This window comes from Euwallacea similis, chromosome 8 (assembly GCF_039881205.1).
Source record: "Euwallacea similis isolate ESF13 chromosome 8, ESF131.1, whole genome shotgun sequence".
NCBI lineage: Eukaryota > Metazoa > Arthropoda > Insecta > Coleoptera > Curculionidae > Euwallacea > Euwallacea similis.
This window is the reverse complement of record NC_089616.1, coordinates 5,849,706-5,865,927: the sequence shown is the minus strand read 5'-3', so window position 1 is coordinate 5,865,927 and position 16,222 is coordinate 5,849,706. Positions and strand designations below refer to the sequence as shown.

Genomic DNA, 16,222 nt, shown 5'->3' with positions numbered 1-16,222 from the left:
TGTAACTCATCTGAATTTATTTAACTTTGTTATTTTTGGTAGTATATCTATGCCCAGACATTTAAAATTTTGATGTTCGCCACAAGTTTCAATTCAAGGGATCTAATTGTTGCTTGAGTAGATATAATATTATAAACTATTACCTTCAACGTTTGCTTATAGCCAAGGCAAAATTTGCCAGATTTCATCACTAGAGCCAGGCGACTGTTAATGCTTTCAATCGCTTTTCTCTGTTTCTTCTGAGCCACCATGTTGCCTGAAACAACGTGGAATTCTCATTATTATAATCGCACCTCAATTTTTTAGAACGTAAAAGTGTCATACCGTTTTTAAGGCACGTTAAATAATGAAAATACTTTTTTCTTTCTGAAAAATGAAGAAATATAAAGAGAAAAATACCTTATGAAGGGTGTATACACGTGCTAAATTCACAGGGCTGATTTAAAGAAAGAAATATGAAACGATCTTTCAACTTCAAATTGGGATAAAATCATTTGTCATGCCATTTGTTATTAGCGATTTTATGACTTTGACATTAGGGTTGTTATTAACTGATGACAGTTAGTTCGGGACATGTCAAGATTGTAAACAAAGGATCCTTTGTAGTTTCTATCTATTATATATCTAATTGTATTTAACTTTTGATTGATAAAATTCACATGAAGAAATTATAGGGCTTGAAAATCGACAGCAGCACTAGATCCATTGATTTGAGGCAGAACTTTTTTTAAAAGATCAACAAAAACCTGGTAGTTCATTCATTTTATTCGAGGAAAGCTCTACGATCATGTCCTTATATACCGTGTATATTAAAAAATGTCTTATTAAGTAGGTCATGGAATTTTTTTATAGCAAATCCATATGTCTTTAATATGTTCAGCGTAATCTTGAACATAAAAGAACCAACCTAACCTCATTTAAAAATACTACTGTGTTTACCTGTATTATTAGTTGGTTTTTATTAAAAATAATCTTTTCCAAGACACCACGGACTTGTGTGTTGCTTAGTTAAAGTTTTCTGGATGCAAAAAATGGTGTTTACACTCAAACAAAATGCCTTCATGATTGAGTCTTATTTTAGGAATGGCGAGTTTATAAACGGAGAATGGGCCTATAAATATCAACCTTGTTTTTAAAAGTTTCATCAAAAATTTCCCCGCATTGCAGTGCAGGAATGGCAGTTTTGTAGCACTTTGAATTATGTTGTCAAATTATTTCGTGAAACTGGCAGTATTCAAAAAAAAAACAGGAAGTGGTAGCCAACTAAACAAACCCCAAAAAATAAGACTGAAACATAAAGGCTATATATTCGAGTGTAAACAGCATTTCTTCCACTCAGAAAACTTTTAACTAACCAGCACACAAGTCCGTGAAGTCTTGAAAAAGATTATTTTTGATAAAAACCACCTAATAATATACACAGACAGGTAAACAGAGTGGTATTTTTAAATAAGGTTAAGTTAGTTCATTTATGTTCGAGATTGCTCAGGACATATCAACACATTCGAATTCGCTGTCAAATAATTCCATGGCCTACTTGATCAGAAATTTTTTAATACACACAGTATAATATATCGTATAATTTTTTTTAGAAGGCCTCTACGTTAATTGGTGTCTACTTATGTTTCTTGATAAAATGGCGAATAAACCAGTTAGATTTTGAAGAAATTACCGATGAAATAATTTTTTTATATTATCGTATTATAAGTAAGCAAGAAAAAGTGCCCGAATTAGGATTTATGATCTTCAAAATCATTTTCGGTCCAGTTTAGAAACCACATACAGAAAAGTCAAAAATGCAGTGATTCAGTTTTTGGCATATATTCGATTTAAGTGCAGGAAAACGGTGTAAACAACGACAGAACAAACATAATTAGCTCAAACTGATTTTCAACTTCCAAAGTCCAAAGTCAATGCGAGATATAATCCAACAAATGGTCGACTGCTTTTAGGTCTTGGGGTCGAACCTGCCCAAATTACACACGGCTGTTTCGGTACATTGATGCCAAATCTACGACTTTATATTCTTTTTCAGTGGTTTATAGAAACGACACAACTGTAGATAAAATTTAATTGGATGTGATTAACAGTTAGTATATGAGGTCTTTTAAATATTGAAAGAGGCTTCAATTGGACCTAAAAAGAGAAAACTGTTGTCTTATATTACAGGTGAAACGGTATTTATCGGCAATGTTGTACCTATTTCAGATTAAGCCCAAGCAACAGATATTGCGCACGTCACCATCGAAACATGTGGGGGCACGGGTTGCAATAAGTTGTGTTGTAAATAGAAAATTAGTATTTATTTTCATTTTCGCGGTGTTTAGTTCTGTTATAATCTTTGAGTATTAATATATTTTTTTAATAATTGTGTAGATATGAGTAATCTAAAAGGAAATCCATTGAAAATCGGTAAATTTTCGTGTTATTTCACACTGAACAGTTTATTCTCTAGTGCAAATGGAGAATTTAACATATATTGCATTTTGCCATATTTGTGCTAATCAGTCGACTATTAATTACCTGAAGAAAAAAAAAACAATTGCAATGGCATAATGAGCTAATCGGTGTTTATTGACCTTTGGACTGAGAAAAGACTGAAAACATTTTAAATAATGCTAATGTTTCAATGCTGCCTTATTTTTTAGTAAATCACATCAAGAATTTTAAAAGATGTTATTCCGACAAGTTTCCCAAAATCACCACCCACTATACCATTTATCCAAGAGACAAAGATCCACGCTGGAAGGGTATGTAAAGGGCTCAGGGGTGAATATGAAGTTGGGGTTTGTTGATGATGATCACTCAAACAATTATGATGGAATTTTGAAGTCTAAGTTGTAGGGAGTGTCTTACCATGTGTTATTTTTTAGAAGTAAATATGGAACGCTTCGTAGATGAAACTGACATTTTAATTGTCGGAGGTGGACCGGCAGGAATGAGCGCCGCTATCAGGGCCAAGCAATTAGCTGAGAAAGATGGGAAAGACGTCAGGGTAAACTACAATTCTTCTATTTCATGTGTTGCCTAGCGATATATCTAGTTGTCTATCCCATTTTCTAGTATTGACAACGTCAACTGCGGTTAGGTTTTAACACATGTCGCTGGTGAAGAGAAAAAAATTAGGTCAGAATGAAGGCTTTTGATGAGTTTCTGTTATTTATTTGTTAGGTTTGCTTGGTAGAAAAGGCTTCTCAAGTCGGTGGCCATATTTTATCAGGAGCCGTTATAGAGCCACGTGCTCTTGATGAATTAATACCCGATTGGAAGGATAAGGATGCTCCTTTAAAAACACCGGTCAGCGAAGATAAATTCGCTTTTTTAACTGGAAGCGGTCGAGTCCCCATACCAGTGTTAAGAGGTTTTATTTTATTTCAAAGCAGTATTTTATGAAAATTTGACTTGTTTTCCATGTAGGAACTCCAATGTATAACCATGGCAATTATATTGTTAGACTTGGACACGTGGTTCAGTGGCTTGGCCAGCAAGCTGAAGAATTAGGAGTGGAAATCTACCCGGGATACGCCGCCTCAGAAGTTCTGTATCACGAAGATGGGAGTGTCAAGGGTATCGCCACCAATGACGTTGGAATTGCCAAAGATGGAAGCCCCAAGGATAATTTTGAAAGAGGCATGGAACTGCATGCAAAATGTACTATATTTGCCGAGGGCTGCCACGGTCATCTTAGCAAGCAGATAATTAATAAATTCGACTTGAGGAAAGATTCGGAGCATCAAACTTACGGCATAGGTAAGAGATAAGCACTATCCGATATGTTAATACGTGTTTTTTTATTAGGTCTTAAGGAATTGTGGGAAATAAATCCGAAAAAACACAGTCCTGGGCGAGTGGAACACACAATAGGATGGCCTCTAAACAAAAACACTTATGGAGGCTCATTTTTGTACCATCTCAATGAAGATACTCCACTCATAGCTGTAGGTTTTGTTGTAGGATTAGATTATACCAATCCCTACCTAAGTCCGTTCAGGGAATTCCAAAAGTAAGGGTCACATTCAGAAAAACAAAAAAAAAACATTTTGTAATCAAGGTTTAAGCATCACCCATCTGTGAAGCATTACTTTGAAGATGGGTCACGAGTAGCTTATGGAGCCCGGGCTCTTATCGAAGGTGGATTTCAGAGTATTCCAAAACTCACTTTCCCTGGGGGATGTTTAGTTGGCTGTGCTGCTGGTCTTATAAATCTACCAAAAATTAAAGGTATGTTTGATTTTTTTTGCCCCATTAGAAATAATTTAAATTTGAATCTTCAAATAATCCAAAAAACTAAATAAATAAACCACATCTTTTACCATATATTTTAGAAGTTTGGATAAACTTTTGCCATCTTTAAAAATTCTATCGATTTTTGAAAATTTTGTTGCAACGTCCTCTAGTCTGCGAAAGTATGTTTAAATAAATTTGTTTTTCCGGTGATTTCAGGGACGCACAATGCCATGAAAAGTGGCATGCTTGCTGCTGAGAGCGTCTATGAAGCGATAAATGGGGAGACACAGCAAAGTACCAAAGGCTTTCAACCTACCAATTACGAGGATAAATTCCGGGAGAGTTGGATTTATAAAGAGTTGAAGGCGGTGCGAAACATTCGACCGAGTTTTCATAATCCCTTCGGATTGTATGGCGGCATGGCGTACAGCGGATTTTCTATCGTTATCGGCGGGAGAGAACCTTGGACGTTTAAACATGGAGGTATCAATGTATGGAAAGTGTTTTTAAATATTGTATCGTTGAGACAGAAAGCGTTTAGATCCCGATCACAAGAGACTTAAACCGGCCAAAGAATGCAGCCCGATCGAATATCCAAAGCCCGACGGAAAAATTAGCTTCGATCTTCTAACTTCGGTGTCCCTGACCGGAACCAACCATGAAGGTGATCAACCTGCTCACTTAACGTTAAAAAATGATGCCGTGCCTGTAAATGTCAACTTGTCCCTTTATGGCGGACCCGAGGGAAAGTTTTGCCCCGCAGGTATTTTTTTAAATTGAAAATTAATTGTTGGTATTTCAGTGTGTTTTACTTAATATGTTTAATTTAAATACATTTTATGATTAGTTGTTTTCGATGAAGACTAAGATGAATGATGATTTATACAATTTTAGGCGTGTACGAATTTGTTCCACTGGAAACTGGAGAGGGGCAGAGACTGCAAATAAACGCGCAAAATTGCATTCATTGTAAGACATGTGACATTAAAGATCCCACCCAAAACATTAATTGGGTCGTACCAGAAGGTGGCGGCGGACCTGCGTATAATGGCATGTAACACAATTTAGTTTAAGTCATTAGGTGCTTTACATTTTTAGATTTTTTTTCATATATGTGTTGCTATATTACAACAGGTGTTTAAGTAATTTTTCACGTGTTAACAATTTCAAATGTGAGACTCTTCAATGTAATTTATTTCGGTCGATAGGTAAGGGTTTTTTTAACCTGTAACTGGTGCGGCCCTTTTTTTAGGACATATATAGTGTGATAGGGTCGTCACGACCCCCATTTTTGTTTCATGTTTTTTGCTAGCAAAATTAAGAAGTTTAATTTTTTTTTTTAAACAAAGTTTAAATACTTTGGAGTATTAGATGTACAACTTTGCTTCCCCGTTTTTTTCCCGAACTTCGAGGCTTTATTGTAAAAAACGGGTTATATAGGGTTCGGCATGGAAATTGAGTGTATTTGAAATAATCATAAAATCATTAGTTTTTCTATATATAATTTTTTTTAAATTATAACAACCTGATTAAAAACATAGCATTTTATAATCATGAACAGAAAATTACATCTAGCATGTGCTGTCTATTCTCGTTGACGCAATGTTGTAGGCATTCAAAAAAACTGACTTGCACTCTTCAGCAGGTGATTTGATGTCAGATTGCTTCTAATGTATGAACCTTAGCCTGGTAGACACGTGCCTTCGGATAACTCCATAAAAAGACATCACATAAGGAGGTCAGGTGACTGAGGAGGCTATAAAATATCAAATCTGGAAATGATATAGTTGGGGAACAAGGAGCGAAAAACAACTATTGCCGCCTTGGCAGTATGTGCCGTTGTCCTATCTTGTTGAAACCACAACTGTGGCCTGTCAATACCTCTTCTTTGTAATTAAGGGATAAAAAAAGTGGTTATCACGTCAACGTAAAGTTCAGATGTTGCAATAACGGAAAATTGTCCCCATTTTCTTCCAAAAAATAGGGACCAATAACGCCAAAGGCTGTGCAACGGTTATTCATTTAATTGTCGAAGATTTTCAGCAGCCCAATATTTCAAATTTTGCTTGTTAATGCCTCCGTCAAGATGGAAATGGGTTTCATTACTTATTGCCACCAACATGTTTTCATTCTACTCATGAATGTGCTCATAAATTCAGTTGTTGGGGGTAATCCCTTATATTTAATTTCTGTACAATCGTTATTTTGTGTGGGTAGTAATTCTCCATGCAAAATCTGTCTTACAGTATAATCACTTATTTGAAGAGCAGTTGAATGTTTTCGAGCAGAGGGAAGTGGACTTCTCTGTATCGTTTGCCTCGCTCTTTCAATGTTTTCTGGATTGCGCACAGTACGTTGAAGGCTGTAAGACTTTTTCATTATTGGACCTCCTATTCGTAGATTGTTAACCCAACGTAAGTTTGTGTTACGCGTGGAACAGAATCATTTCGATTAATATCGAATCTGCGACGAAACTCACGGTAAAATGCAGTCACAGATTCGCCACTCTTAACAAAACAATCATAAAAGAATATTCGATGTTTTCCACGGTAGCAACTAAAAGATAATATTAAAATGCTATAAGCCAAAGAATGAAATTCCTGTTGAAGCACAAACTTTCCATTGTAAACGATCGAGTATTACTCGTTAGTTCCCGCATCGCACTCTGTACATTTATGATTCAAAGTATTGTCAATCGCTGGCCACTACTTTTTTTTTATCTTTCAAGCAGCGTATGAATCCCACGTTGAAAAAACATCTTTTGAAGCAATCCACACACACAATCCAATTTCTTACTTCTTCATAAAACTAAAAGTACTGGTTAGCTAAGTCGTATGCTATTGATGGATGCAACTAATAGTCAGAGGGAGCAATGTCTGGAGAATACGGAAGGTAGAAGTTTGTATAACACACATTAGGTCTAAAACAAACACTTCTCGAGAAATTTGGGAAAATATTCAAAGGTCAAAAAAAAATCAAAGGTCAAAAAAACATTTTTTTTTCTAAGTGAAATGAGTTACTTAGCTATTATTTTTTACTATTACTTCTTAAGAACAAATTATTTTCCAAACTAGAATGAATTCTTTACTAAATTGATATACAGGGTGAGCAAAAAGAATGGTCAAATTTTACTCACTTATAATTTAGTATAACTTTCTTATTTCAAATAGAATGTATACATTTTTATGTATTAACTAAAATTATTAATTGATGCCTTTTCAATTAATACTAGGGTGTTCTATACCTATTTTTCGTCCCAAACGAAAAAACAGATTCACGAAACATTCTTGTTCGCAATGCTCGAGACTGCTTTGTAAGGAACATACAATTGCGCAGAAAAGTATTTACAAATAACAATGGGTGTTTTATTTTAAATTTAGTATAATTGATTAAAAAGCTTACAAATTGAGTGGCAATTATTAAAAACATTAAAATCCCAGTATTGTCATTATTTTAAATGTTTAATAAAAATTCGAATTATAACATACAGTGTAGTAACTTGATCAAAGACGGAGTGCGTAAATAAACGATAAACAAAAGTATTTGGAAATCATATTCATACGGTAAAATTCTTTAGTTGCACCTAAAATTTAAATTTATATCATAAATAAACCAAATCGGGAGTGTTATCAATTAATTAATTTTTACTAGTTCACATTTAAAAGTCGTTATAATAGCATAACTAATCAGTTAAAAATGAAAACTAAAGAGATTAGTTTACCAGAACGCGAGCTTATGATTAAACTACATCTAGATGGTAAAACTTACCAACAAACAAGTGAAACAATGGGAAAATCTATTTCTCCAGTTGGGTATATAAGAAAGAAGTTCAAAACTGATAATTTGATCAGAAATAAGCCCAGAGAAGGACGTCCAAAAAAACTCACGGATCGGGAGAAGAGAAAAGTTGTACAAGAAAGTCATAAAAGTGCCAAAAATCTTGTTGCCAGATTTCTGGAAAGGCAGCTAGTACCGAGACAATCAAACGTATATTAAGAAAAAGAAACTATGCGAGGAAAGTAGCTAGGAAAAAGCCTTTCATTAGTAAAGTTAACCGTCGCAAAAGACTGTCTTTTGCAATGGAACATCTTAATAAGCCAATAGAATTTTTGAGACGCGTCATTTGGTTCCAACGAACGGCAGTACGTGTGGCGAAGACCAGGAACCGCGATCAACCCATTAGTGCATAACGTACGTTTAAACGGACGCGTATATTTTTCCACCGGGACTCGTCTCAGACTTAACCTTCAATGTTTCGTTGCTACACGTGAAAGTCACAAGTTGTGTTTCACATTAGAAAATTATTTATTGGAGTTTTATTTGTTCTGTGAGTTGTTTAGAGACAATATTCTTAAAAATGGATCCATCTTTGTATGTGAAACAAGGCAATCGGTAAGGTTTTCGTTGTTTATATCAAAGTGTTGAACTTTTAAAAGTTTAAATTAGTAATAGTCAATGTGATAAAGTAATGATATGTTGCCGCTACAGTTACAAATGTTCATTATTGCAATTTACTGTAGAAATTTTTGATTTTTGGTAAACGTCCGTTATAAAGGACGGGATGCGCCATAGTACAACGAGATTTTTTTTTTGGTAAATCTTAAATGCATTCATTTTTCAAAGTAATTTGGTAAATAAAAATTTGGTGGTAACCTTATACATATGTATATACTTTTTTAGATTGTTTTTAGAACAACTTCTTGAAACTTTAGAAGAGGGTGTTAATGTTTTTCCTCTTGATATACATATATGCGGAACCTCTACATGATGGGAATGATACAGACATAAATGAAGATTTTAGTGACGACGAACATATTGCTGATCTGAATTGCCTAGGTCCCAGAATGCTTAAAACTACTTGTGAGGTAAAATCCCGATTTGGACAATCAGTCCAAGAGAAGGCTGTCGTTGAGAAAGGCTGTGTGGGAAACTCGATGGAAGACTCGGATTCTAGTGACGACGAATCTTTATCAAAATATTTACGTCGAAGTAAGGCAGATAATATACCAAGTACTTTGCAAAAAAGACACAAGTGAATCAAAAGAAGAAAATACAATTCAGTTGGAATGCCAGTAAGCCAAAATTTGACGTGAGAGTCGAATATATTCTCAAAGAACCGTCGAGCGAAGCTAAGGAATGTCAAACGCCATTAGACTATTTCCGCCTGTTTTTTCCCGAGAAATTGTTACAAGAATTTGTTGTACAAAGTAACTTATATGCTGTTCAGAAGAATCAGTCGCTCAATACGTCATTAGATGAAATGAATGTTTTTTTTGGGGGTCTTTTGATGTCAGGTTATGCAAAATACTCTAACAAAAGGATATTGTGGTCTAGTTTGCCGGACGTGCCAAAATTGCTTCAAGAAAGCATAAGACTAAACAGGTTTGAACAAATTTTGCGAAATTTTCACTTGAATGACAATTCCCAATTGGATCAACAAGACTGCTTGTATAAAATTAGACCGTTGATAACACACTTGAACCACGCATTTCAGTATCACGGAGGACTCGAGGAAAATTTATCAATCGATGAAAGTATGATTCCTTACTACGGAAAACACTTTGCCAAACAGTTTATAAAATCAAAACCAATAAGATTTGGATTTAAGAATTGGGCACTATGTACCGGCTTTGGGTACTTAGTCTCGTTTGAAATGTACACTGGCAAAAATACAGGTCAAGAAAATACATTTGGTGTTGGCGGAGATATTGTAGTTAACCTACTGAAGCAGGGAAACATTCCATCAAACAGTGGGTATAAGATATTTTTCGATAATTACTTTTCATCAAGCTCTCTCATGAATCATCTTGCTGAGGACGGTTATTGCGCCACGTCTACTATTCGAGATTCTCGAACTGAAAAATGTCCTTTGCCAGATACGAAAGTGACGAACAAAAAGAAGAGAGATTTTTACGACTTCAGAACTGATGCTGAAAAAAAAATTTGCCTAGTTCGCTGGAAAGACAACAAAAGTGTCACTTGTATAACTAATTATGATGGAATTGATGTAAGAACCTGCACAAGATATTCACGTGAAAAAAGATGCAGAATATCGGTTACACAATAAAGATTGTTCTCGAATTATAACAGAGGAATGGGTGGCGTTGATAAAATGGACCAATCAGTCGCAACGTATCGGACTCGAATTAGGCAGAGAAAGTGGTAGTGGCCAATTTTTGTATACTTTCTTGATGTTGCAGTTTCAAACGCCTGGATTTTGTTACGCAAGCTGAAGCCAACAGATACTTTTGCTACTAATGGTCTATTACACTTTAGAAGGAGAATTGCTGTGGATTTGCTCACAACGTATGGTACCTCATCTTCTCATGGAAAATCCATATCTACGCTAAGTGAAAATGTAAGATTCGACGGTAAAAATCATCTTATTGACTATAACGAGATGGAAAGAAGATGCAGATTGTGTGGAAATAAAGCACATTTCATTTGTATAAAGTGTGATGTTGGGCTATATTTCATACTAATTAACTTCTTATGCATACAGTCCGTTTAAACGCACATGTTATTTTTTTTTTAACTAATAAAAATAAAAATCAGAAATTGGCCATTTTTTATTTTTTATTACCAAATAACTAAGAACTGATCGATTTTACATTAGATCATTGCTGATTAAACTTTATGTACTAATGGGTTAACCCTAGAATACCCTATAATACTTGTAAAATTTACGACGCCCAATTATTTTCTCTCAAATTTGGCAACAACAGCAAATTTTGTAGATATGGGTTTGCCAGTAGCTTCCTCATTTTTGCTGTACTAAACGTTGGTCGATACGCTTCAATTAAATTTTATGCACAACTTTGTGAATCACCCATCTCGTCGTAAATATTACGACGCTTTAGTGTTATCGTCTTGTCAGCAATAAGACAAACAGGAGAATTGTTTCGATCATATGAAATTACGTTTCTTACGGTTCTAGTTGCAATATAAATAATAGAGTAAAGCTAAGCTTTTTTTTATTTTGTATATTGCAAAATGTCAAATAAGCCACTTATTCCATTGCAAATGCAACAAGAAATAGAAAGGATTATGAATGGAGAAGATGACTACAATGAACCATACGAAGATAGTGGAAGTGATTGGGAGGAAGACCACTTAGAGAAGGAATTGCTGCATTCTGACAGCAGTTTAGATGAATCTGACGTCATTGAGGAAGAATATCTCGTTCCAATAGAAGAACCTCAAAATGAAGCTTCATCATCATCATCATTAGACTATCAACCTTTTTATACCGGGCAACAAAGGCGAATCTCGTAACTGTTCTTCTATAAAGGAATGCTTTTTGCATTTCTTCCATGATAATATCCTTGAAATAATTATTCGTCACACCAACGAAGAGATTGTCAGACAGAGTTCCAAATACGCTACCAGTTCCGCGATTGTGACAAACATTTGCAAAGATGAGTTACTAGCCTTACTTGGAATATTGATTTTTTCTGCGGCCAAAAAAGACAATCATCTAAATACTAAACACATGTTTGAAGGGACGGTTTCGGGAACTTTCTATCGTACCTGTATGAGTAGAGAACGTTTTGCGTTTCTAGTAAACTGTCTCAGATTTGACGATAAAATTACCAGAGAGGAACGAAAGAAAAGCGACTCCTTCACTCATATTCATCAGATATGGAATATGCTTATGGAGATATGCAGAAGCTCCTATACTCCAGCATCTTATCTGACGATAGATGAACAACTGTTAGGATTCAGAGGAAGGTGTCCATTTCGAATGTATATACCCAACAAGCCATCAAAGTACAGCATCAAGATAGTCATGTTATGCGATTCGTCATCGAAATATATGGTTGATGCCAATCCATACTTGGGAAAAAGCACCAATACTGGTGGTCTGCCTCTTGCTAATTTTTATGTGAAAGAATTAACAAAATCGATCCATGGTAGTAATCGTAATATTACCATGGATAACTGGTTTACGTCAGTTCCTCTGGCGGATGAACTTCTGGAACAGCCGTATAAATTAACAATTATAGGGACTCTTAGAAAAAATAAAAAAGAAATTCCACCAGAACTACTGAACACTGACAATAGACCACGAGGAACATCCATGTTTTGCTTTGATAAAAACAAAACATTAGTTTCTTATTTACCAAAACCTAATAAAATAGTGATGTTACTTTCTGCAATGCATGAAGGTACCACAATTAGTGAAAATGGAAAACCGGACATAATTATAAATTATAATGAAACAAAGGCGGGAGTAGATACTTTCGATCAGTTATGCAGTAATATGAACTGCTCCAGAAAGACACGAAGATGACCACTTTGTGTTTTTTATGGAATGATTAACATAGCTACTATCAACTCATTTGTGATATACTGTGATAATTCATACAAAGCTAATAATAAACCCGTTTCTCGATTCCAGTATATGTTTGAATTGGGAAAAATTCTTGCTGAACCATGGATGCGTCAAAGATTAGATATATCTAATTTACGTCGCAATATTCGGGAGAATATACATGAAATCTTGGACATAAAACCTGTTCCTGAATCGGTTGATCCTATTGAAAAGAAACGAACCGTATGTTTCTTTTGCCCTAGTCGTCTGAGAAAAATGACAACAAATTTTTGTGTACAATGTAAACGAGCAATTTGCAGAACACACAACAGAAATTGTTGCCCGGAATGTCCATTTTCTTAATATTTAAAACTTTTTTTGAACTATATGTATTTTGTTATAGCAGAACTTTGTTAATCTCTATTGGAAAATAAATTTTCTTTTTGAAAGTTGTACATTATTGTGAAGTCGTAAATTTTACGACGTATTAGTATTACAGTATATACAAAACATATTAGTATTCTAGGGTTAAAAAAGAAAATCTGCTTCTAACGGTCAAACATGGGGAAGGTTCGGTGATGTTATGGGGATGTACGGCTGTCAATGGTGTGGGAATTTACATATTATAAACGGAATTATGGATAAAATGATGTACATTCATATTCTTATACAACATTTGACTACTAGTGCTCAAAAATTAGGTAGGTCTTCAGGGAAATTATTTGCTGCAGCAGAATAATGATCCCAAACATTCGGCTAGAATAGTCCAAAAGTGGTTATTGTAAAACACTCCAAAATTCCTTCGTACACCTCCTCAGTCACCGGTCTCAATCCAATTGAGCATCTTTGGCAAAGTTTAAAAAATCGTATAAGCAAATACAAGATCTCCAACAAAACAGACTGTATTGCGGTTATTCGTGAAGAATGGAATAAAACCGACGTTCAACAACTTAAAAAACTTGTGGATTCGATGCCAAAACTGTTATAAGCCGTTATCAAAGCTAAGGATTTTTCGACTAAATACAGTTGAACTCGTTTATGATGGACTCGCTTATAATGGACACTCGGATATAATGAACAACTTTCGAGTGCCCGTTTTTAAGTATATTTTAACCAATGTAATTTAGTTCGGATATAATGGATTCGGTTATAATGGACTTTCGGTTATAATGGACCTAAAATACAATAAAGTCCATTATACATGTCAGAAGTTCCCTAACTCGTAGAGAAACAAAAACACAAGTTTAGGCGGTACTTCTTTATTTCTCTAGAATCGGGAATCGAATGAATCCCTTTTTGATGCGTGAGAGTCACCCCGGGTGCATCTGCTTTTCTTCCAAAAGCCTGTCACCATATCTTCCACATTCTTCCCACGCTTACATCCCTTAATCATCTTATTCGCACCTCCATATGTTTTTAGGTGAGATGATAAACAGGCCTTTATCTTTACCACGAATGATCTATTTTGACTAGTACAAGTTTAGTCCATTTCTAATTTACAATGGGGCGCCAGTAGGTGCTTATGACATTCCGCACATGTCCAACGATAAGTTACAATATTATGGGACAACATGTTTTTTGCATTTATATTAAATAAGTTGATAAGTAACCCCATATGGCTTTCTTTATGAAAGCTCACATACACTAGTTATATTAGGGAAAATCACGATTTTAGAATCTATCTGCATTTACATTTTGCTTCCCGATAAGGAAAGTGTTTATTCCAGCGGCACCCTTTGTCGGCTTCTCGATAAAAAATTAATACTCGCCGGTGTCTTTATCACGGTTTTATTCATTTTGGCTGAATAAGGTACGATTTGCGGGCGTCCTCTTTAATGCTGCAGGTGTTCTGGATATTCAGAACGACGTTTTAGGAGTAAACCAAAATAATGGATTTTATTTAAGATTCACTTTATATGCTTTTTTTACTTTATATTATATTATATATGTCAGATCTTCCAAACTCGTAGAGAAACAAAAACACAAGTTTAGGTGGTACTTCTTTATTTCTCTAGAATCGGGAATCGAATGAATCCCTTTTTGATGCGTGAGGGTCACCCCGGGTGCATCTGCTTTTCTTCCAAAAAGCCTGTCACCATACCTTCCACATTCTTCCCACGCTTACATCCTTTAATCATCTTATTCGCACCTCCATATGTTTTTAGGCGAGATGATAAACAGACCTTTATCTTTACCACGAATGATCTATTTTGACTAGTACAAGTTTAGTCCATTTCTAATTTACAATGGGGCACCAGTAGGTGCCTGTGACATTCCGCACATGTCCAAGGATAAGTTACAATATTATGGGACAACATGTTTTTTGCATTTACATTAAATAAGTTGATAAGTAACCCCATATGGCTTTCTTTATGAAAGCTCACACGGCCAATCCTGACACAAAATTCGTTCTCGAATTTTATCCTTACTAAAACCTATAGTAAAAACATTATCATTTTATATTGCGAAGACTACGCCATTTTAACAATTTACAAAATATTAATTTTAATTGCAAAGAGCACGTCATTTCAACGTTTAGGTACTCATGACCTAACGCAAAGAGCACGTCTTTCAACAATTCTCAAAGTATTAGTTTCAATTGCAAAGAGCACGTCATTTCAACGTTTAGGTACTCATGACCTAACGCAAAGAGCACGTCTTTCAACAATTCTCAAAGTATTAGTTTCAATTGCAAAGAGCACGTCATTTCAACGTTTAGGTACTCATGACCTAACGCAAAGAGCACGTCTTTCAACAATTTTTTTTTTTTTTTTTTTTTTTTTTTTTTTTTTTTTTTTTTAGATGGTAAATCTAAGTTTTTATCAACTAATAAAGCTCATACGGACATCCGTTGAACAGAACACTTGATAGCGATAACATAACTACAAAAATATTACAAGGGACAAACCTATAAGATACAGTAATATCAAGAATTATTAAATAATTATTAAATAGAAGAAATTATAAAATTATTATCAATATACTACTGATACTTCCTCTTCAAATTCGCCTGGCCATATTCGCATCATGTCTTTGGCGACAATTCGTTTGCGGTTAGTGGCTAAGTTTTTTATTTCTACGCGGTCGTTAGGCAATATCTGCAAAATTTCAAATGGACCTTCGTATCTTGAGTCTAACTTGGACAGATGTGAGTTCCCGGATGGGTGAAAAACTATATCGCCTACTTCGAATTTTTTTGTCATGCGTCGCTTTTTGTCAAATCTTTCTTTTGATTCTGATCCGTAGCGCAACGAGCGTTCATGGGCTGTTTTGCGGTCTTTGTCTAAATTTCGGTTGGTACTTATCACGGGCTTGATGGTTTCTGTCAAATTCTGAATCTCTGGGATATCTAAGGTTTGTCCTGTGAGTAGATAAAGTGGGGAAAAACCCGTTGTTTTTTGAATGGTCGTGTTGAGAGTTAACTGTAACTTTGAAAGAACGCTCGTCCATTCTGACTTGTTGCCATTTAGATCCGCCCTGAGCAAATCTAGAATTGTCGAGACGTATCTTTCAATTTGGCCATTTCCACGCGGGGCACTTTTAGCAATAAGATGTTGTGTAATTTGTAACTCTGAAAGCAACTGCTTCACTTGTTGATCAGTGAAATTGGTTCCTCTATCGCATATTAGTCGTTTAGTGTTTCCGAATATAGTTAGATAAGTCTTTAATTTCTCGCATGTC

General features: G+C 35.1%; 2 protein-coding genes across 4 annotated transcripts in view; one reads left to right on the top strand and one right to left on the bottom strand.

Annotated features, from left to right (window-relative positions):
* RpL30 (ribosomal protein L30) overlaps positions 1-16,222 on the bottom strand; it is a 74,689-nt gene that overhangs the window by 470 nt on the left and 57,997 nt on the right. The window contains exons 1-2 of one of the 2 annotated variants that reach the window (XM_066392487.1): positions 400-530; positions 144-256 (exon numbers count right to left, since the gene is read on the bottom strand). In XM_066392487.1, coding sequence (XP_066248584.1) covers positions 144-251 — 108 coding nt within the window. In that variant the 5' untranslated portion in view covers positions 252-256; positions 400-530. Of the gene's footprint in view, positions 1-143; positions 259-399; positions 531-16,222 lie in introns of those variants that run through there. The other variant, XM_066392488.1, reaches the window with a different exon arrangement.
* Positions 2,227-5,632, top strand: Etf-QO (electron transfer flavoprotein-ubiquinone oxidoreductase). Of its 2 annotated transcripts, XM_066392480.1 has the most exons (10): positions 2,227-2,412; positions 2,649-2,750; positions 2,874-2,995; positions 3,172-3,361; positions 3,418-3,750; positions 3,799-4,003; positions 4,052-4,221; positions 4,444-4,710; positions 4,769-4,990; positions 5,122-5,632. In XM_066392480.1, exons 1-10 carry the CDS (start codon positions 2,379-2,381, stop codon positions 5,283-5,285), a joined length of 1,809 nt encoding a protein of 602 aa, XP_066248577.1. In that variant the 5' UTR covers positions 2,227-2,378; the 3' UTR covers positions 5,286-5,632. The 2 variants fall into 2 exon arrangements, with proteins under 2 accessions (XP_066248577.1, XP_066248578.1); XM_066392481.1 differs by lacking the exon at positions 5,122-5,632 and having other exon boundaries at positions 4,762-4,927.